This window comes from Phycomyces blakesleeanus (assembly GCF_001638985.1).
Source record: "Phycomyces blakesleeanus NRRL 1555(-) unplaced genomic scaffold PHYBLscaffold_40, whole genome shotgun sequence".
Classification (NCBI taxonomy): Eukaryota; Fungi; Mucoromycota; class Mucoromycetes; order Mucorales; family Phycomycetaceae; genus Phycomyces; species Phycomyces blakesleeanus.
Window position 1 is genome coordinate 222,598 of NW_017265170.1, and position 22,790 is coordinate 245,387.

Sequence of the window (22,790 nt, forward strand, 5' to 3'; positions counted from 1 at the left end):
ACAACAATTAACACAACCAGTACGGCAACAACAGAAAAAACAATGGTTGTAGCTCATACATCAGAAAGTCCACCGGCTGGAGTACCTTCTTCAAGAAACGGTCTGTCTGTCAACTACCAAAATCATCCGCCTCATTATCAAACTCCAAATGGCAGGGAAACCATGACAGACAGACAGACGCTCAAGGGTGTACTAGAGAACCTTATACGACTTGAAAAAGATATGAAAGAGGCTGAATTACAGCAATATATACGCGCGATGGCCGACATATTCAATACTGAGAAAAACATAGAACAAGAGTGTGCTGACGATAGAGACGAGACAGTAAAAAAGAGAGCACAACAGCATCTCGAACTTGCTTTAGAATACTACAACAACCAAGGCATGGAAAGAAGCATGTCAGCACGTCTCATTCAACTCATTCTTCATCAGGATTTCCAATAAATGACATACAAAAAAGAAACACAAAAAAAAAGATGAGACGATTGTTTTGCGTTCTTGCGGCATAACTACAAACAAACAAGGACATACATAACTCATACATTCACACATTCGCACATTCGCACATTCACACATTCACACATTCACACATTCACACATTCATATATTCACACTTTCACACATTCACACATTCACACGTTCACTCACTCACTCACTCACTCACTCATATACTGGCACGTGCAAACATACATTTACATTTACACTCACGTATATACATATATATGTTCCCTCATTCAATACAATGATAATAAATGAAAGACTGAAATATATATATATATATATATATAGAAATAAAATCCAAATCCAAATCCAAATCCAAATGTAAATGTAAATGCAAATCAAGCTTCAAATATGTTACACATTTTCATATACACATTCTCTGATAACCACTAGATAGATAAACTTAGAATTCCGAAATCAAAGAAATATATCAATACATATACAGTGCAACTGGTAAATTTTGCCCATTCTGAAAAACAAAAAAAGGAATACCGGTTTCGATATTTCAATTTACTATATGTGCCTATAACCGATTGTACGCTAATCCTAGGGGGGGGGGGGGGGGGGGGGGGGGGGGGACGACATTTTCAGGATGGAAGACGACGTTTTGATTCTACCAGACCACAAATTGGGGGTTTTTTTTTGCCGACATAGAATAATTCTATCTGGTCCCTAAGAATACAAAATATTCATATCAAGATTTTCTTTTATGCTTTGAAGAAATAAAATTAAAGATAAAAATAAAAGGTGAGTAAGGATCACTTACCGATTAGGGCTGTCAATGCTTATACCTGGATTGTTTCCAATGACAAAACGTGGGCCACTATCTCGTAATATAGATAAAATAAGTGAAAGAAAGACAAATACATGATACACGTAAGAAGGCCAATAAATAGTAAAATAACCAATAAATTGCGTCTCAAAGTTTGTGATGACAACGGCTCCTTATAATCTTCTGTATAACTGGTTGTTTATTTTGTCTATTTGTGAGTGATTATTATTTTTTATACCTACGTATAAGTTTAGTGTTACTAATTGAATATACTATATTCTTTTCAGGACACATTGTTTTGTCCTGCCAGAAAATGTCGGCACTGTAGGATTGCTATTCTTAAAAGATTATTAAGAGTTCAATACAATGCAACACCCTCACATTATCTATGTAGATATTATTATCATTACTACTTCAAGTAACATAGACTTTTTATTTTAGTTGTAACTATAACTGTGATTTTATTATATATATATATGAAATCCATAGCAATATTAAGAACTATACAAGAATACAATGTAAATCAAAAATACATTTGGTGTGGACAGACTAAAAAATTCAAGGAAAGTTTAAACGACTTTTATTAGCTAGTCTTCTTCTACTGTCGATTTGATCGAAAAGAAGGTTATGCTTTTGATGGAAGAAACGGTACTATGGGGAGTTAATTAAATCTAAAATGCATTTGAAGCAAGTTTAATTTTTTATTTTATTTTTTTAAAAAAAAAGGTACAAACAGTTAGAAATTAATTTGATTGGCTAAGCTCATTTTGATCTTTGCTTGAAATTTTCAGTCCATCCACACCAAACTGTAAATAATAAATAACGTCTTCTTCGTAGGCTTATATACTTTAACTCACCAACAATAAAGACATCAAACTTGACAATGACAATAACAGTAGAATTCAAATTAAAATTATTATCATTAACATCAACATCAACATCAACATCAACAATGACGACAACAACAAAAGAAAAACAAAAAAGAAAAGAAATAGTCGAAAGATATAAAAAAAAAATACGGACTAAACTAACGTTTAACTCTATCGATACGTTCAAGAAGTCGTTGCTTTACGGTCGATGTTTGAGTTTTTTTACTTTGTATTCCATAACCCCCACCTGGTCCACTCATGAAAGAATCCGTTGCTCTGCCTGATCTGTTAGACTTTTGTGTGCCCAGCTCATCGTCACTGCTACTTTCTTCGACCTCGATTTTGCTTTTTTTGGGAATTGGATTCTTTCTTGGCTTTCGAGGAGTTGACGGATTGGCGGTTTGTTTTCTCTTTCGTGCGTTTGTTTTGGGACTATCCTTATAGTTTTCCACATACTCCTCGTCGCCGCTTTCTAGTACCTCTTCCTCATCAGCATCGTCTTCTTCTTCTTCTTTGAGATCCCCAAAGAACTCTAGCTCATTGTCTACGTACTCTTCGTCGCTCTCCTCAATAGATTCATCCACTTCCTCTTGTACTTTGTCTTTCTTTGGTTTGACTTTCAAAACTATCTTTTGATGTTGCTTATTCGCTTTTGTTGCTTTTGTTGCCTTTTTTGTTTTGTGATCACTCTTTTTACTATGGTAAGATTCTAACACTGAAGGACTAGGGTTGGCCGGATTTACTTTGAGTTTGACTTTGAGAACCTTTGAATCTTTTGTCTCGGTGCCAGCACCACCGCTAGTTCCATTTCCCGTGCCCGTGATGGTAGACTGAGTTAAAATACGGAAAGCATTCTGAAGACCTTTCATAAGGCTACTAATTAGCTCAACTCCATCAGAGATAAGGGCTGGTATATCTGCCCTAACAGCCTTGCGTTGTTCGTTTGTCGCACTAGATGTCTTTTGTAGTTTGTTGAGATCTTCTTGCAAGAATTGAGCAAGGCTGGCGATACCCTGTAGCTCAAATGGAGAAAGTTTTTCAGGAGTATCTTAATTCAAGCCAAAGGTTACTTATTTGATATTTTTAACAAAAAAATATATACACATGCATATTTAAAAGTTTTTTCTTCACTTTTTATACATATATACTCTTTCTCTTACACATACACAAATGTGGATCTATTCTCTTTCTCTCTCTTTTTATAAAATTTACCTTGAAGAGTCTTGTTATAATTGTGTGCAGCGTACCAATTGATACGCTTATAAAAAGGGAAACGGAACTTTTGTGGCACATTTGTCGCATCTTCAATTTCATAAATTTTCAGTTGGGTGGTGATATTGATTCCATGCAAGAAGTTTCCGCCAATGACTATAGCATCTTCGGGAGTGTAGACAGCATGAATCCAGCCAGTTGGGATAATCCTTTATATATATATATGTGAGTGTGAGTGTGAGTATCAGATTTTGAGCTGTATATATATAAACTCAAAGAAAGAAAAACGTACATTGTATTTCCTGCCTTGAGATGTACTGCATAACATTGCTTGACTTGATCACCAAGAAATGTGGAACTTTGATCTGGAGATGAGCTCCATTTTTGGTATTTTTTGAGGTTCTTTGATGTAGGTTCAATAAAATAAAACACTTTGGAACCACTGATTATGTGATAAAATACCTATGAAAGAAAAAATTGTTTTGTTAAAAAAAAAGATGTAAAAAGGATTAGTTACAAAATTGAGCCAATTTCTTTTTGTCTTTGTCTTTGTCTTGCAATTTTGTGTATGGATTTGAGGTTTTTTTTTGGAATCAGGATATTTACAGAAGTTCCTCCAAAATCAATATGACTAATATTCCGCAAAGGTAATAATAGTGATAGTAATAATGCCAAAAACAACAATAGTTATAATAATAATAGTAATAGTAATAAGTTAACATTGAAAAGAAAAATAAAAGAAGATATGTAATTAACTTACAAGTCTGTGTAAGAGTCCTTGGTTCCCATCAAACAATAGAGCTGAACCTTTGGGTATTCTTTTGGTTTCAATTCACTTGGCCACATGTGATCAATCCAATCCATATCACTATATACATACACACGAAAGATATAAAGATATATTGTCAATATCATTTAAAACAAATCAAAGCAAAGCAAAACAGTATAGAACAAAACCAGTCAATTGATTAAGTAATAATGCGTTATACTTTTATTCCTTACCGAACAAATTTTGGTCGTGTAATTCCACGGGCGAATTCAGTGTTACTGATCTCAAGACTGATGACATTTCTTATCCTATCTCTTGTAGGGCTGTGGTAATAAGCTGCCCATCTTCCAACCGTCCAACCAGGTTGTTCAGATTGAGTTCCAACATCTACGGGTCAAATATAGCATAGTATGTTTTGTATTTTTCTTTTAGTCATTATTATTTTCTCAAAACCAAATAGCAATAATAATATATCCACAATATATATATATATATATGCATGTGTGTGTGTAAAACTCTTTTCTTACCAATGACTTCCACTGGTTGATCTTCACCTAGTAACGATTCAGACGTTAATAATAGTAATAGTAATAATAATATGTTATCTTTACCAACAGCTTTTGCAATATCATTGACAGTAATACTACTATCAGGCATTTTCATATCCAAAAATTCGACATCTTCAATCACAAAGGGTTCTGTCATTCCTGTCTTTCGCGCAAGTTCAACTGTGACCTCGTCTCCTTTGTAGCGCTTAAAAGGATCATTTGCAAATGATTTTGCCCTTAATATCTTGCCCCAGATCTTTTCGTCGCCGGTCTTTCCTTCATTCAAATCTGCATAATTGAGACGGGCATGACTTCGACTTGTCTTTCGAGGTTTCTTTTTGTCTATCGTTTAATTGATGTTTAGTTTTTTATTTATATATTTACTTTATTCATTTGAATCATTAAAATAAAAAATAAAAACTTTCAAATTAATTTTTAATGATGGTAATATTACATGTAGTTGGACCAGAAGCAGCTGTACATCCTAAGCAATGGTAACGTTCAATGATGTTGCATTCTTCAAGAGACAAACCCAGACATTCGGCATGATACCATGTCGAACAGGCATCACACTGAAGCCATGTGTCATAAAGAGAAGAGTTTTTTCGCTTGTCTGTGCACAATGGACATTTTTCGGTATTTTCTTCCATTCTTTTCCTTTTATCAAACTTGCTCTCTCTTCTTTTTGGCGTTCTATATGAAGTTAACGGAGTTAGAAATCCTGTAAAAGGCGAGATCTGTAACAATTTTATAGTAAAAAAGTTTGTAGCAATTTTATATGCTGAGTTTGTTACAATTTTAAGCAGTGAAAGTTTGTAAGAATTTTACTGGTAAAAATGTAAACAAGTTAGGCACGTGACTTTTTTGATTCTTTTTTTTGTCCAATTTTCCATGCTTCATTATTTCCCCATAAAAATTAGGCGGTCACTCTTTTTCTCTCTCTAAAGAAATGGTAATACTAAGTTTTGCATTCAAAAATGAGAAAATCAAAACGTATTTGGGATAGTCTCGGGTTAAATTTGAGAAAGTCTATCTTTTAAAAATAGAGAGGGCATGAACTTGTAGAATTATCATAATTTCATTGTTTGGAAATTACGCCTTCGGGTGGACAGTTCAATCAATAAACAATACAAAGAAAAAATTGTTTGGAAATTACGGATCACATACTTGAAAGAAGTTTCTCAAACTTAACCTGAAATTATCTCAAAAACGTTTTGATTTTCTCATTTCTGAATCAGCAATCTTATGGGAACGACGTTTCCCGGTGGGGTATGACATTTTTATATAGCCGGAATAATCAGTTGTGGCTATATGTCTGGGGCCTGGTGTCTTTCTAATCCTTCAGGGCAAAACTTAGTGTCCTGAGAAAACATAATATATTCATTGCACGCATTGGCTTACTACTTTGTCTTCACACTTTGTGTGTTTATCTATCTCTCCCCAGACACCTAATTCTCATTCTTTCAAGAGTTACAGTCTGTATTTGAACAGCTTGATAATGAAATACTGAGTGGATATTTTACGCATAAATAAATAAATAAAACATATTCAAGACTGTACTGAAGTAAAAGAAGCTTAAAGGGATAAACATCTGTCTCTATGTGTTCTATGTAAGTCTATTTCTGCAGAAGCACCTTTACAGCTTATACATATATATATATAAAGAGAAAAAATAATAGCAAATCATAGATAAAGCTAAATTTCCCATTTTTTGGTGTTCTACACGGATTTTGTATTTATTTTGTTGAATGGAAATTTGAAATTGATCGTTTATTTGATTTTGATGTTTTCTATTGTTTATGCGAAGTAATTTTGTAATTTTTTCTTCTTCTTCTTCTTCTTCTTCTTCAAAGGTGATGCTTGTGTATGTATATGTATATATATATTTTTTTGTTCTTGTTGTCGATGATTTTATTTTTTGATTGTTGTTGCTGTTGTTGCTGTTTAAAGGAAGAAACGTTTACGGCTGGTCTCAAGCTCTGGCTTGAACATCCATTCATATTCGCCGTCGCGCTTATAAGCACCCTTTTGCAACCATCGAAGTTTCAGAGTAAATTTAGGACCAAGTTCCTGCAGGCCAACCTTTTCTTCATTTCTAAACACATAGCCTAGATATTAAATTGAATTATAGAGATATTTGAAATTAGTACGAATGAATAAATGAATGAATATGGTATTTTTTGTGCATTTATACAATATATATATATGTATTCATATACGTACGATGACGGCGAACAAAAATGAAATCACGCTGGTTGTGGAAAGTAACGACTTGTCTGCCTTGGAATTCAGGAACGTGTGGGAACAATGCTTGGAACATACGGCCAACAGTGTGGCCAAGTCGAGTGTTGAAGTTATTGAGGATAATTTCTGGGTTGTGGGCAGTAACTCGACCATGGTTCTATAACAAAATGATAAAAACAACAATTTATTAATTTTATTATGAGTATGAGTATGATTATGTTTTTTTTTTACTTACAGGAAGCTTCTTGGCAGGCACAAAGCTTGTCAACTTGAAGTATGCAGTAGGACCATCGGGAAGATGAATTAATGTAACGGCATCTATAACAATCAAAGAGACAGGCACAAATATAAGCATTTAATTTCAATTCCATTACCAGTAATCTCTAATTAATCGTGGATCCAATAAACTTACTTGGTATTTTTCTGTCTTCATTCACAATCAAAAGATCTGTAAACTCCTTTTCTTTTGCGACGTCAATAACCTGCCGTAATTCGTGCTTGGGTCCACGTTTTCCAAACTTGGCATTGGGAAAGATTGAAACCAACTCTGCACAAAAATCATAACATGCCTATAACCAAAACAAAACAACAAAGTTTATATATTTAGAGAGATTAAGATCCATTCACAGTCTCCCTTACAAAATAATCTTGCTTTCTCTCTATTTCTCTATTTGTTATTCATATATATATAAATATATATATATACTCACGGGAGAAGGAGACTTGCTTGATGTAACAAGAACCTTGGATTCTTTTCCAGTAAAATAACTTGCCAACTCATCCATGGCTTCATCCTGAGCTACTTCCTCATCGTTTTCTACCATCGTCTCATCGTTCTCTCGGGTATTCTCAAGGGTTTTTGGAACATTTTCTTGAAGACGTTTCTAAATAATAAAATAAAATGCATTATCAGTTTTTGTTTGTTTGTTTGCTTTTTTTTGCTTTTTTTCGCACCTCTTTAAGTTCTGGGTTTTTTCCTTCTTCTTTTGCAAGTTGTTTTCTTCTCAATGATTTTGCTTTCTGCTTCTCCAATTTCTGTTTCTGGTAAAGATCTTCTCGCTTGTGCTTATTCTTCAAATCGGATGGTCGGATCGATGGCGCCATTGTAAACTTTTAATTATTTATTATTTCGGTATGTGTGTGTGTATGTATGTATAGCAGTGCTAGTAGAATATGTATATGAATATGTATATATATATATATATATAATAGAATATAATATAATATATATGTATGTATGTAAGTAAAGAAGCAAAGAAAAAAGTAAAAAATATGACTTTGAAAGGGAGTAGTCACTTGTGTAGAGTCACCTGGATCACATGACTGTGACGTGAGGAGCTTATTTCCGAACGTCTATGCTTCTTTCCAAAAATTAAAAAAAGTCCGAGATATCCGAACCTTTTTTTTTAAAAAAAAAAGAGAGAACCAAAGAACACCAAAAGACAGATATACTTATATAAGATGTCTTTTAATGACTTGGAACAAGGGTTTGGCTCTGCAGGAAATGGCAGACAAGTTCGTCATTCGGAAGGTTTACTTGGAGGTAAAGATGGTGATTACGAAACGCAATCTTACAACAATTGAATGACAATTTGTACTTTACGTTTTATTTTATTTTTTAAGATGACGACAGGGAATACAAAGCCCTCACCCAACAAGTGTCTCAGCAAGTGTTTCATATTAATGGAAATATCTCAAGTATCGAAAGACTAGTCAACTTTCTTGGAACACCAAAGGATAGCTCTGATATAAGAAATAAACTGTAAGTTTTTCTTTTCTTTTTTTTTTATTAAGCAAATTTGGTTATTTAACATTATGATTATAATTATTATTATCTGTTGTGTTAACTTTTGACTTTAGACATGAGGTTACAGAATCTACCCGAGAACTCATCAAAGACTCAACCAACGATATCAAGAGTCTTTCTCAGTACCAGTCTGGAGATAGTCGAAAGGCTGTAAGTAATAAAAACAAAAACAAAAAATTAATGAATGAATGAACAGCAAACTTGGTGTGAGTGATAAAAGTAGTCTAAATTTTGTCTTCTCCTCTCTTCTTCTTCTTATGTGTGTATGTGTGTGTTTGCATGCGTCTGTGTGCTCAGCGTCAACGTAAACTGGAACAGCAGAAACTCTCCAAAGATTTTCAAAAGGTTTTGGCAGATTTCCAAAAGATTCAAAGAATTTCCGCGAGTAAACAGCGTGAATATATTGACAAAGCAAAAGCTACAACTGCAATGCTCCAATCGAATGCCGCGTAAGTTACTAAAGAACAAAAAGAAAAGGATATGCCATTCCAACTAATTCTTATTATTATTCCCTTTTCATTGCTACTATGCGTTAATTAGAGAGGAGATTATGGAACAAGAGTCTCAGCCGTTAATGGATGATGCTCAAAGACGCCTTCAGTTACAGACACTTGATAATGAAATTGAGTACAATGAGGTGCTGATTTCTGAGCGGGAAGGTGAAATCCAAGGTATTGAGCAAGGTATCACTGAACTCAATGAGATCTTTCGTGATCTTGGCATGCTAGTGAACGAGCAAGAAAGCGGGATTCGTAAGTTGGTGCAACTAGATTAAATATAATTGGTTGTATGTATGTATATTAATGGCTGATATATGCTGCATACATATCTTTTTTAGAAAGTATTTATGGAAATGTGCTCAATATTGCACAGAACACACGCCAGGCAGCCGACGAGCTTACTGTAGCCAATCGCCATCAAAAGAGTGCTAGAAAGAATATGTGCTGTCTCTTACTTATTATTACAGTCGTGGCATGTGTTCTGGCTCTTATCGTTGTAGTTGCCAAGTGATTGACTATATGTATTATTATCATTATTATCCCCCACCTCTTCCCATTCCTCTCTCTCTCTCTCTCTCTCTCTCTCTCTCTCTCTCTCTCTCTCTTTTCTCGACCTTGTCCCACTTGTCAAAATCCGGCAACATTTCTTCTCTCTCTTTTTTTACCTGAATATATTTATGCATCCTCCATAAAGTAACTCTATAAAATATATATATAATACCACTTCTTTTCTTATACTATCTTTTATTGTATTGTATTATTATTATTATTATTGTCATTATTATCATTATCGTTGTGCAATTGTACTTTTCTGTTCATCCTTTTTGGCTTTAGTTTTTCCAGAAGCCTCAAGGGCCTCTGTAACTACAAGTGACATGAATTTCTTATTGGCTTCATCATCAGGCATGTCCAAATCTTCATCCACATCACTCTCCTCATCACCAAATCCAGTGAGCAAAGGGTCATTGTCATAAGTAGGCAATAGATACCTATAAAACACACAAATATTTAGTATATCTTTCCAGAGTTTATTTTTATATATACATACTTTGGATCTTTCCAAAAATCGGCATCATCGCTTACAAATTTCGTGAGGCAACCCTTGGCTGTCATGTGTGATACAAGGTCAGAGAAGTCTTGGAGTGATTGATGACAAGAAAAGCATGTAGCAAGAGATGATTGATGTCGAATGTAGTTTATCAATACAATCGTCTTATAAAAGTCATAACCTAGTAATAATAATCACAAATATTCTTTTGTCAGACCTCTTTGCTATTGTATTTTTCTTTTACTTCTTCCCCTCTATCTCTCTATACACACACACATATGTACGTACGTATATTGAACTTACCCTTTTCTTTTCTGATTGCAGTCAAATCAAATCCGTGTGCTTGCTTCATGTGCTCAAGTGCTTCTTTCGGCGAGGGCAAAACCTGTTCATCGAATAGACACATTGTAGGCTCAGACTCTTCTTCTTCCCAGTCTGCCCAAGACCTTTAAATCCATAGAGAAACATATATTTATATATAGGCATGGTTATAATCACAGTTCTCTCATCGATTTTCTTTTTTATCTTTTAAATTGTACAAAATCCATAAACCCTGTCTCCGCCTTCACCAACAGACCAACAACCCCCCTTCCTATTGCAACTCTGTATCTTACGTATTCCCTTTTCATCCTTTTTTTTCGTTCCCAGAAAAAGAATACTAATAACAAGAACAATATTCTATACTTACTCGTCACGTTTTTCGTCATCGCTCTCGTATGTGTCGTGCTCAAAATTCTCCCAGTTTTTACCAGGCTCGAGGTAATTGATCACATAGAATCTATCATACTGTCTGTTCTTGGATGCGATCTTAAAATGCTTCTTCTTGCGCATGTGCTTACGGAGGACAGCAGGGCTAGTGAAAGTCTTTTCGCAATAAAGACATTGGAGACTAAGTATCATGATTATGATTATTTGATTTAATAGATTGTTTCTCTCATTCTATTATCTATAAAATATATATATATGCATATATGTGTTAATATTTGAAACTTACTGTGAAAGTTTATTTTCCAACATATCCAAGAATTCATTGACATTAACAAGGTTGTCAGGGAGACCAATGTTGAAATTGTGCTCGGAAAACATGTGTTTAAACAAAGCTTGTCTTGAGGATTTGTGTGTATGAGTTTTAATGCAAGAAATTAATAAATAGTACTTGGGGGTTTTTTTAAAATAATAATAATAATGATAATAACAATCCCATTTACCTATTGTCACATACAATCTTGCAGAATAAACACTTTCTGATACGCTTTGAGTCTTGACCACGCTCGGTTTGCTGGGTCTGTAGAATTTCATTCTAGTAAATGTATATACAGTGATTGAATAATAGATTGGTTAGTTAATTAGAATGATAATAACTATATATGTCATTTACCAATTTTGATCTTTGCATTTCTTCACGGATCTTCTTATCCAAATCACACTGTTCGGGATCAATAATATAAACTTTTGTGTATATACAATACAAGTAAGTAAGTAAATGTATGTATACATTTCCTTTTGTATATGACCAAGTTCTACTCATCTATTTATCTAAGTCTATATATATGCAAGCGCTGTTCTTGATCTGTGGTTACCTCCCTTCTCTTCCTTGTCTTCCTGACCATACTCTTTAAGTGACTTTGATTGAATTTCCTTAGCCCACTGTGACAGATATGGATCCAAGGCCATGTACATGTGATGTAAATTGTTAAATACAATGTGATGCTCTTTGCGAAGGTGCGATACTAGGGAGGTTGTATCGGTGAACGGTTCCGAGGATGGGCATTTGTCAAAGGGACATGATATGATGATTGTAGTATGGTAGGGTGGGACAGGCATATCAATCGGATCAGGGCTCTCGTCTTCTTCGTCTTCTTCGTCTGTTTCGTCGTTTTCGGGAAGGTGGTATGGGTTGCTGAGCTCTATGTGAACAGTTTTTTCGGTTGTGGAGGCCTTTACAGGTACACTTTTACGTCTCTCGAGCGATTTGGGACCAGTAGCTCCAGTACCAGAACTAGCACCAGTACCAGCACCACCAGCAGAAGTTCCACTCTCTGCTTTTGGTTTTGTGTGTGTAGAGCGCTTTGCGTTTGTAGGCACTGTCGTTCCTCCGCCGCCACCTCCGCCTCCTGTCGCTGCTCTTCCTCTTTGCTTAGACTTTCTGCGTCCTTGCGAAACAGAAGCTTGTGTTTGATGGTTTCCCTTTGCGGGAACGGTGTGCCACTCTCCGTCTGACATGAATATAAGATAAAAAGAGCAATACAAAAAAGTAGATAGAAGAAATCCGAACAGCATGGAAGTCGGTCGGTGTCTTTTTTTTTTCATGGCATGACTCTTATTTGTGACCTTCTTTTTAAATTCAATTTTCACTCACCAATATAAGAATATCGGTGAGCTATGTAAAAATGAAGAAAATATTCGTTGTTGTACACCATAAAGAAGTACATTTATATATATATGTATTTATAAATATATAACAGTCATAAAATATCATATTTCTAAAGTGTTTATTTCTGACGTTATGTGATTACGATAGCAACAATTTTTTCCTATTTTATTTTATTTATATTACATGTAGCCATCACATTGCTTCACGTCATTGACCTGTTCGGCGGAAGTTGTATTAAACTTCAGTGTTCTGAGTATATGCGTATTTCAATTTCCATTGAGTCGGCGACTCACATAATTACACACATACACTCACAAACCCACACATGGGTCAATACAGAAGGGTGTAGTATTCTACACATGATTCAAACTACAATGTAAGGGATCATGCAAGTTGGGTTTCTTATCTATGTATTTGCTAAAAATGTAATTAGAGTAAAAAACACTTTAAAATAATGAAGGAAAGATATATGTGTGCATGTAGAGCGATCAGTAGAAATATGGAGTGTTTTTGCACTTGAACATCAAATATAATTGCACCTTTTTTTTGGGTTTAATTTTAGTTTTGATCCTGTCAAATTGTCACTAATTTAATGAGACAATTTCTCAAAGAAAAATACATTGCTTTTATTATTATTTTATGGCCAATTAAAAGGCAATGCTGATATGAAGAAAATGTGCTATATGTATAGGTTGATAGATAAATAAAAAAATGATTATAAAAGAAAGAAAGAAAGAAAGAAAGAAAAGAAATGATAATAAGTATCAAGTTGGTAAATCTAGCTGTCAAGAGGCTTTGGTTGAGGAATGAACAAGTCTCCCTTCTTCCATACTGGCAGTGTGCAGTTTGGTAAACTAGAGACCTTTAGGTTGTTGTCTTTGTCAAAAATACCCCAAAACGACTCGCGTGTTTCGTTGAACATGTCTTGCTTCCATGGCTCATCTTTGAACTCGAACCAGAAGTAAGGAACTCCACGGCGGTTTGCCTGGCAGATGAATGTGTCCAGAAGAATCTTTTGGTTCTCGACAGATGGAATGGCGGCTTGAATACTTCCGTCCTCCGGGAAAGTGGGCCATCCAATTTCACTGATCATAGCTGGCTTTGTTTGTGTCTGGTTCAATTTCTCGGCAAGCTTGATGGTTGGATATTGATCAACGCCATAAAAATAGTGCCATGTCCAGTTTGCGGCATCTTGAGGAAGGGTACCGGCAAAGAAAGGATGTACATTGTCCAGAACTGCGTCTTGTTCTGGCATAAGTTTAGGAAGTTCGCGAATGTCACTTGTATACACTGGAATCTTGGGATAGCCCATAGCAATCATCTTCTTTTTGACATCTCTGATGGAAGCTACAAGTGTAGACACACTGACTTCTTTTCTGAACAAGGCTGTAGAAAGAAATAATATATATATATATATATATATATATTAATATTATGAGTTTGTGATTTTTCTTTATTTATTTTTCTTTACCTTCATTTCCAATAGATACTCCAATAATATTGTCGCCACCATAGGTTTCTAGAACACGCCAAAAGGTGTCATACTGACGCTGATAAGTGGTTTGATTGCTGTCAACCCAGATGGTGAGAATTACACCCATGTTTATATTCAGTATCCGCATTCCGTTCAGCACATAGTCGGCCTGATTGCAGTCCATGCCGTAGAGTCTGATTCTTGGAGTGATTTGGTAAAGTAGCCGCAAGTCTTGAATAACTTCTTCTTGTGTTACTCCACATCCGAATTGAAGTTGTGTACCGTGTGGTGTGTAATCTACTCCCCAGAAAGACCGTACCAAACGAGGATCAAGAGGTCCAAGGCCTACAGTTGTGGTGTGGTTTGCTGGAAGATTCCCGGGGTGGGCGGTAGGACGTTTTCCTCTGGCTGGAGTAACCATTCGACTGAGCAAACTCGGTAAAAATGCCAAGGAGAGAACTATGCCGGCAATAAGTATGAGGGCACCAACCTTGAGACACACCGAAAAGGAGCATCTTGATTGTCTTGGTTTGTAAGACTCGGCCAAGATAGAGCCTTCAGAGCTGATCTTGTAAGGAATATCGGTGTGTTCAGGAATCATGATGATTATAGTATATTATATTGTATTATATTATATTGTATTATTACAAATAACAAATTTCAAGTAATCAAGTGTAATAGTATCAATATTAAGAATAATAACAATAAATGGAAAGTTGGAAAGAGATATCAAGATCTCATGGGTTTTGAACAACCTGTATTTATACAGATATTCAGGCCTTAGTGGTTTTTTGTTTTTAGAGGCGCTTGCTATGTTGACATCTCTCTATAAAACTTATGCACTTGCGTTGAATGGATAGATAAGAAATTCATGCCTTTTTTTAATAGAAATTTGCTCATCTTGTTTCAATCTTTTTATATATATATGATTACTCATTGACTGAGATTATATGTATGTTTACGTGTGAGTAAGTGTGTGTCTGTGTCTGTGTGTGTGTTGATTTTTTTGGTATTAAACAATGTCAGCTACAATAAATGTGCTCGGTGAATTATTTCTATTTGTTAGATTTATTTAAAGAAAACTCGATCAAACAACCAAACACATGTGTTCTTACTATTCTTTTTATTTCTATTTATTTTATTTACCTTTTGAAAAGAAAGGATGAATTTGTATGTAACCAACCATTAAAAAAAAAAGAAAGATAAACGAAAGAAGTGTAATCAAAAGCGAACTTTTTCACCAAAAGTTTCGAAACAAATACTAAAAGTTTGTATTCTAACGTACATGCGCCTATACCAATACTATGATTTGATAGTATCGCCATACATACATATATATAGTGCCTATGCTCCCATCAAACGTATTTTGTTGCTATGTTACTTGCTCCCAAACATGGTTGCTTAAGCTGTATTTACAACGTCAGTCGTTTTAATAGATAATTTATAGAGCCAGCCTTGGTTTCATACATGCTTAAAAACAAGTGGTTTACCTCTTTTTGTGTTATGTAGCAGTTTGACAGTTCACATTACAGTACTTATCTACTTGTAGAAATTTACATATCACTGTATATATATGCATACGTGTATTTGTCTGTGTGTACCTGATATATAATAATATCATCGTTTTATCATTTTTAGCCTTAGAAACACAACCACTCATAAAGAACTTGTCTGGTGTCTTGGATAGAAACTCATTCAATCCCATGTCATTAGAATATACTATTGTTTTGTGAATAAATAAATAAAAAAGCCAAATTGAATCGAGTTGCTACAACCTTACACATACATACACTTATATGTATATAATACATAAACACAATTAATGTCTAGATAAGGTTTTAATGAAAATTGGAGCATAAACAAAACTCGACAGGTATTTTATGTTTAATGCTTGTAAAATAAAAACAAAAGCTGCTACCTTTACAGCATGTGTAAATATGCTTTTGTTTTATTAAATGGACTTTATAACGTATACTAAAGTACCAAAGATAGATAGATTTATAGAAATATGTTCAGTTTATGATCAATTAAAGGTTGTCTGGGTACCATCATATTTGAGTAATATCTTGCATTCATCTTGTACAAAAATTGGTAAACTATCGGTCATAAACTCTGAAAAGTATGTATGTTTTTTTTAAAAAAAAAAAGGTCTTTGGAGATACTCTGATAGCAAAGATTAAATATTTTATTTATTTCTTCATAAGATTTTCTGTAAAACATATTCTCTTTTGTCTGATCTACTCCTGCACTGTACAAGTAGATCATCAACGATATATTGGAGCATGTTTGGCCACTGAAATGGTTGCAAATTCACTGTAAGGGAAAAGAAAAATCTAAGGCCGGGGCTTTAAATCCTGCCATATTTTACAATGTGTATAACGCGATAATCTCAATGTAAAACATATTGCGATATTTTTATATTTTACACATTTTAATTGGACAAATAAATATAACGGCGCTTACATGTTCATTTTTGCTTATTTATCTGGAAGAGTTGATAGGTTCATATTTATTATCAAATCGCCGTGTAAATGTGCAAATACAGATATACACACACACACAAAATTAAATGCCTGCTTCAAACTTAACATTTGACAAGTTACAATTTTTTGAATATTCATTCGTTTCCATATTTGATATTCTATATATGTATTATATATACTTTTTGCTGGTACCAGATAATATGCTAAAGAAAGGAGATAGCAAAAATTTATTGTAAATAATTCTTCTATTTTATTTTATTTTATTTTATTTTACTCTGTTCTGCTTTGCCCTGCTCTGTTCTTGAGACATAAAATCTTTTATGCTGTAAGGGAACAATTATCTTCGGATTCTCAATTGAATTCAGACGTCACTAATTCTTACGTATGCCTCTTGTGAGTTTGTGCACAAGGTGTAATTAGCAAGGCCGCGTAGAGGGAAAGGAGCAAGGACGCGCATAGGCTAAAAAAAAGAAAAAAAAAGTGGGAAGAACTGAAAGTCAGTTTTTTTTTATTCTTAACCTCTACAATGTCAACCGCTGAACCCAAGAAAGAAAAGAAAGACCAGGCCGAGGCCATGGAGATTGTCGAGGATGCAGAAGCCAAGCAGCTCCGTCTGGCAAAGGAAACAAATCAGGCTGTACTGTCGGGTAAAGAGAAAGACGCATTTGCAGAAAAGGAAATGTCATCGCATTTGGCTGTTACTAATGGAATCTATAGAAATCAAGCGCAATTTTACACTCTTGGAGCGTGCAGTAGACACATTAGAATCTCGCTTTACCACACGTGTCCTGAGAACCGTGCCATCCATTCGCCGTCGACTTACATCACCTGTTTTGGCACAAGTGATCTCTGAAACTTATGGTGCACGTAAGTGATTAAGAAATCGACTCGCTCGTGTATCTAAGAATATAACATAGATGAAGAAGAGAAGAACGAATTGTTGCAATATCTTGGAGAGGTGAGAGAGAATTCAGGCACCATTTTTAGATAGCTCTTTTTTTTCCTTTTTGGATTGAATATCTCATCATAATATTCTTCTTTAGAAATCGAATGACATGGAGGTTGATAGTGCAGCTGAGAAAAATGGATCAGTTCTTCCTGAGATCGACACCTACCTTCATTTACATGTCCTGATAACTTTGTTGGATAAGAATGAGCTTAAAAAGGTTCGATTAGTGTAGTATTTGGAAGGAAGGAAGAAACAGAAACAATTCGAGATATTGATCTTAATACTATTACTGATTTCAGGGCACTGAGTTGGCAGACAAGACTGTCAAGAAGATACTCCTTTTGAACCGTAGAACTCTTGATCAGCTGGCTGCCCGTGTGTATTTCTATCATGCACGTTTCTATGAATTGACAGGTCGTCTCGCTGAGATCAGACCGTGAGTAGCCTGCTATAAAACATAAATATTTATATATATTTGTGTGTGTGTATTTGTTATTTCTGACGCTTTCCTTTACTCTTAATTTTTACAAAAAATATCAGTCTTCAGTTGGCTGCTCATCGAACAGCTACCTTGAAACACGATGATGAGACTCAGGTAAAATATACAATCACAATATATATACATATATAGAAAATTTGGTATTGTGGACTAAAGAAATAGAATTTATTCTCATAATTTTAATAGGCTACATTATTGAACCTACTTTTGCGAAACTACTTTGTGCATAACCTTTACGACCAAGCCGATAAGCTTGTCTCAAAATGTGCATTCTCAGAAAACGCCGGAAACAACCAGGCTGCCCGCTACGCTTACTATCTTGGACGCATCAAGGCACTCCAGCTTGATTATACCTCTGCTCACACTTACCTAACACAGGCAATTAGAAAAGCACCTCAAAACAACATCACTGCTGGATTCCAGCAGACTGTCAACAAGTTCTTTATTGTCGTCCAACTGTTGATGGGCGAGATCCCTGAACGTTCGCTTTTCAGACAACCTATTCTTAAAAAGGCTTTAGCCCCTTATCTCCATATCACTCAAGGTAATATATATCTGTACACAAATGTTTGTCTTTCATGAACAAACCCAACTAATGTTTTGTGTGTGTTTGTGTGTGTGTATGTGTGTGTGTGTGTGTATGTGTGTGTGTGTGTGTATGTGTGTGTGTGTGTGTATGTGTGTGTGTGTGCGTGTATGTGTGTGTGTGCGTGTACAATAATAATGATAATATAAGCTGTTCGCATCGGTGATCTTAGCAAATTCCAAGAGTGTTTGGCTCAATTTGACGCCGTTTTTAAGAAGGATAAGACATTTACCCTTATCCTCCGTCTGCGTCACAATGTCATCAAGACCGGTATCCGTATGATCAGTCTCTCGTATTCCAAGATCTCCCTGAGAGACATCTGTATTCGCCTCCACCTGGATAGTGAAGAAGATGCCGAATTCATTGTTGCAAAGGCTATCAGAGATGGTGTTATTGATGCCACTCTGGACCACAGCAGAGGTTTTATGAAGAGCAAGGTAAATTTATATATAGAATCTAACTTTTGAATTATTTTTATCTAATTTAATTTAATATACATATTTATTTATTGATGTATTTCTTTATTATCTAGGAAATTCTCGACATATACTCAACAAATGAGCCCCAGCATGCTTTCCATCAGCGTATCAGCTTCTGCTTGAACCTCCACAACGAAGCAGTCAAGGCCATGCGTTTCCCTCTCGATGCTCACAGAAAGGAGCTTGCCAGTGCAGAAGAAGCAAGAGAAAGAGAACGCGAGTTGGCTCAAGAAATTGCTGAGGGTGATCTTGATGAAGACAATGATATGGCTGACTATTAAAGTTACAACAACTCTCTTTCCCCCCCCCCCTTTTTTTACAAGTCCATTTTTTTTTCATTCAATAAACAAATGACAAACATTTTTCAAAATTTCTTGAGTTTTGTGGAAATTATGAAGAATTTTTTTTAAAAGAACTATTTTTTTTGTAATAAAAAAAATGTCGAAAAGAAGGAAAAAAAAACCCCCTGGGAACAAAAGCATGCTAGTATTTTGTAGGATATAAACCTTTTCTTACACTGTTAAATCTTGAGCACAAACACAAGTTCATTAAAGCCAAATGTGAATATAAAAGCATGAGGGGGTGGGGGGTGAGAAGTTATCATAAACTCCATTCTAATCTCTTTCAACGCTACATGATAGAAAGAAAACAAAAAAAACAAAGGAATGGTGTTATAAAAAAAGGTACATTTTGAACAATCAAAGTAAAGATTTTATCAAAATAAATAAATAAAGAAAATTACCTCTTTACACTGCCGGCAGGGGATCTGGATCGGCTTCTGGAGTACGAGCGTTCACGTCTGACAGAGCGTTCACGGCTAACATCTCTGGATCTCTCGTGGCTCAAATCTCTAGGAGGAGATCTTCTGGTGTCCTCAGCCTTGATGTCGTCCATCTTATCATCTTCATCACGGCGACTGGATGATCTACGAGGAGAGCGGGAACGTGAAACAGAAGGAGAACGCGAACGCGAACGGGAAGGCGAAGGCGAGCGGTCACGGCGCGAAGAGCGACGACGAGGAGAACGGGAACGGGAGGGAGAGCGGGAGCGCGATCTACGGCTAGAAGAACGGTTGCCGGTATCCTAAATAGCCAAAAACGATAATAATTATTATTGTCGAAGACGGGTGTATGTCTAATGATGTAATGCAGCTTATGGAATCAATCATCTAGTTACCTCACGGAGAGAGATACGTTGACCGTTCAGTTCGCTGTCGTCCATCTTGCGAAGAGCATACTCCATATCAGAGCGCTGTGCAAATTCAACAACACTAGATAAATGATTATTTTGTGGGGTTAGATATTGTTGAGGGTTGTAAGACGTAGACGTAGACGTACCCTTCGCCAGGACGGCCTCTGATCACGTCAGCAAAAGTGACCTCGCCAGCTTTACGCATTAAATCTTTAAGATCCTATCAGAACATCCGACCACAATTGGAGCAGAGACGGAAGAACCCAAGGAGAGGGGGAGGGGAATGTTTAGATTGCTGGCCAATAGAGAAGGGGAAGGAGACTTCGGGTAGAATGGACAAAGGGGGGAAGCACCGGAGTAGACATTTGTCCTCTTGGCCGGAAATGAACTCGTACCTGCCACGGGGTTCCAGAGGGGATATTGTCAACCAACAAACGGTAACGGGACTTTCTGCTGTTTACGTCGGCAGGAACAGTAAATAAAAACTGCGTGAATATGCTTGCGAATCACATCCTCAAGAAAAAACTAATAAGAGTAATCAGTTCATTGCTCACCGTTCACTGCCACGGCCATCACCGCCCTCACGACCACGGCGAGTGCCGCGGGCCAATTCAACAATCAATCTGCAAAGAAGGTGTTAGATGTACAATCTATAAATATCATTAAGAGAAAGGTGTACCTTTCACCAAGGAAGTCTTTTCCATGGAAATCGTAAACAACGTCTTCGGCATCGCGAGAATCTCTAAATTCAACAAAGCCAAAACCGCTTTTGATGTTGATTTCACGGATTTCGCCATAGCCCTTGAAAAGACGTTCTAAATCACGACTTCTTGCGTCGCGTGCAAGACGACCAACAAATACTCGAGAAGACATGATTAAGATGATGGTAATACGAAAGGAATAACGCCAGGTCGTCCTTTGTTTGGCTATACCAAGAACGGATTTCTGCCCCGGCGACTCAGCCACTCACTGTCACACAGAAGAAGAAAAAAAATGTCGTGTGTATGTATGTGTATGTATGTATGTATGTATGTATGTATGTATGTATGTGTATGTGTGGTGATTTTAAATAAGTGGAGGGAAAAATAAAATGCTCTTCATTTCATTCAATGCGTACAAGGCCTAACTATGAAGAGTGTATAAAGTGAAAAATTTGCTAAAATAAAAGGCTCATTTTTATATCTCTTGTAGTAAAGGTAGTAATAAGCAAAAATAACTGACTAAACTTAGGATACACTTTTTTTTTGATAAAAGACAATTTTTATATGTAAAATTAGAAAACCAAAAGGCTTTATGTGATCTTAATTGCTTTGAATTCTGCTACTTTTGAGATGTTCGTTTTACTATTTAGAAACTCTCTACGGTGAGACTTCTTCTACTTTTCTGCAAAAAAAAATTTTTTTTAAACAAGATGAAGTTTCGACATTTAAGTAAGGAGGCTCAAAAAATGTCCTTATTTTCTGGTCAATAATAAAAAGTATTGGGTTTTACATTGATGTGTGCGTGTAACATAGAGTGTATCTTTTTATAGTGTATATATTTTATATCTAAAGCTAGAAAACTATAAGGCTTTTTGGGATCTTAATATATTTTGAAAGCTGTCTGCTAATAGATGTGCTTATTATTATTACAAAATCTTTGTGGTGAGATATCTGCTACTTTTCTGCAAAAATATTTTTGTTAAAGATAAAGTCTCAGTATTTAAGCAGTGCGGCCAAAATGACATTTTTATTTTCAGCCAATGATATATATTTCTGAATTTCTAACTCACATATATAAAGTAGAGTATGCCTTTTTGTACAAGATAATTTACGTATACAGTCAAAGCTCGATATAGTGATATGGATGGTGGACAGAAATTTTATCACTATCACTATATCGAGCGTGTTTTTTTCTTACTCCGCGCATTATTTAGTGATATTTCTAATGCCGTTGTGAGTGACTACTGTTTTCTAATAGGATTTATAGTATTTTGTCTAAGAAACTGGGCTTGCTTTAAAATGCTAAATAAAATATATACTACATTTATTTTTTTATAGTACAAAAATAAACTCAGAGCTCGATATAGTGATACTGGTGGATTCAAATTTTATCACTATCACTATATCGAAAAATAGTGATAATAAGCAGGCACGGGCCCAAATTTTCCAAAAAATTATCACTATATCGAATATCACTATACCGAGCTTTGACTGTATAAAGCTTAAAAAGACTGTAAGACTTTATGGTATCTTTATATTTTTAAATTCTAATTACTTTAAAGTATTCTTTACGTTATTTAAAAGTACTCTACGGTGAGATATTAATTACCTTTTTTTGATATTGTTACAAAAGTACATTTTATCGATAAAAAAGTAAGAAGCTAAATATAAAAGATGTTAAGTTGGTGCAATGAATAATTGAATAAAGAATGTAACGAAAGTATGATCATTGATTTGTGAAAGTAAGTGTATAGTCGGCTATAAAAGATAAAGGGAAAGAGAAA

At 35.2% G+C, this 22,790-nt stretch overlaps 6 protein-coding genes across 6 annotated transcripts; 2 read left to right on the forward strand and 4 right to left on the reverse strand.

Moving 5' to 3' along the window:
* Positions 1-2,178: 2,178 nt before the first annotated feature.
* On the reverse strand, positions 2,179-5,321 carry PHYBLDRAFT_189439 (hypothetical protein; the record flags this gene model as incomplete). Its single annotated transcript, XM_018439662.1, has 9 exons — positions 2,179-3,190; positions 3,355-3,563; positions 3,647-3,816; positions 3,961-3,985; positions 4,115-4,222; positions 4,357-4,510; positions 4,651-4,677; positions 4,735-5,013; positions 5,126-5,321. 9 exons carry the CDS (start codon positions 5,319-5,321, stop codon positions 2,301-2,303), a joined length of 2,058 nt encoding a protein of 685 aa, XP_018283993.1. The 3' UTR covers positions 2,179-2,300.
* A 1,294-nt stretch (positions 5,322-6,615) lies between these two features.
* On the reverse strand, positions 6,616-8,019 carry PHYBLDRAFT_175692 (hypothetical protein; the record flags this gene model as incomplete). Its single annotated transcript, XM_018437552.1, has 6 exons — positions 6,616-6,779; positions 6,895-7,072; positions 7,151-7,233; positions 7,328-7,484; positions 7,626-7,799; positions 7,870-8,019. The coding sequence occupies 6 exons, from the start codon at positions 8,017-8,019 to the stop codon at positions 6,616-6,618; spliced, it is 906 nt and encodes a 301-aa protein (XP_018283994.1).
* Positions 8,020-8,376: 357 nt separating this feature from the next.
* On the forward strand, positions 8,377-9,733 carry PHYBLDRAFT_156751 (hypothetical protein; the record flags this gene model as incomplete). The annotated part of the gene is made up of 6 exons (XM_018433513.1): positions 8,377-8,480; positions 8,549-8,677; positions 8,776-8,872; positions 9,020-9,171; positions 9,263-9,474; positions 9,561-9,733. The coding sequence occupies 6 exons, from the start codon at positions 8,377-8,379 to the stop codon at positions 9,731-9,733; spliced, it is 867 nt and encodes a 288-aa protein (XP_018283995.1).
* A 220-nt stretch (positions 9,734-9,953) lies between these two features.
* PHYBLDRAFT_189441 (C2H2-type zinc finger transcription factor) lies at positions 9,954-12,500 on the reverse strand. Its single transcript, XM_018439663.1, has 8 exons — positions 11,851-12,500; positions 11,649-11,719; positions 11,479-11,570; positions 11,265-11,375; positions 10,959-11,159; positions 10,574-10,716; positions 10,271-10,451; positions 9,954-10,211 (listed from the first exon to the last, which is right to left on the reverse strand). The coding sequence occupies exons 1-8, from the start codon at positions 12,491-12,493 to the stop codon at positions 10,010-10,012; spliced, it is 1,644 nt and encodes a 547-aa protein (XP_018283996.1). The 5' UTR covers positions 12,494-12,500; the 3' UTR covers positions 9,954-10,009.
* A 979-nt stretch (positions 12,501-13,479) lies between these two features.
* Positions 13,480-14,449, reverse strand: PHYBLDRAFT_99542 (glycoside hydrolase family 17 protein; the record flags this gene model as incomplete). The annotated part of the gene is made up of 2 exons (XM_018444099.1): positions 13,480-14,030; positions 14,116-14,449. Coding segments are annotated over 2 exons (885 nt in total), but the record flags the coding sequence as incomplete, so codon positions are not given.
* A 2,611-nt stretch (positions 14,450-17,060) lies between these two features.
* On the forward strand, positions 17,061-21,191 carry PHYBLDRAFT_128763 (hypothetical protein). The gene is made up of 15 exons (XM_018429242.1): positions 17,061-17,248; positions 17,319-17,468; positions 17,519-17,559; positions 17,645-17,767; positions 17,850-17,986; positions 18,091-18,145; positions 18,236-18,593; positions 18,786-19,072; positions 19,168-19,744; positions 19,857-20,197; positions 20,291-20,384; positions 20,452-20,525; positions 20,701-20,758; positions 20,860-20,928; positions 20,985-21,191. The coding sequence occupies exons 1-9, from the start codon at positions 17,128-17,130 to the stop codon at positions 19,393-19,395; spliced, it is 1,500 nt and encodes a 499-aa protein (XP_018283998.1). The 5' UTR covers positions 17,061-17,127; the 3' UTR covers positions 19,396-19,744; positions 19,857-20,197; positions 20,291-20,384; positions 20,452-20,525; positions 20,701-20,758; positions 20,860-20,928; positions 20,985-21,191.
* Positions 21,192-22,790: the final 1,599 nt, after the last annotated feature.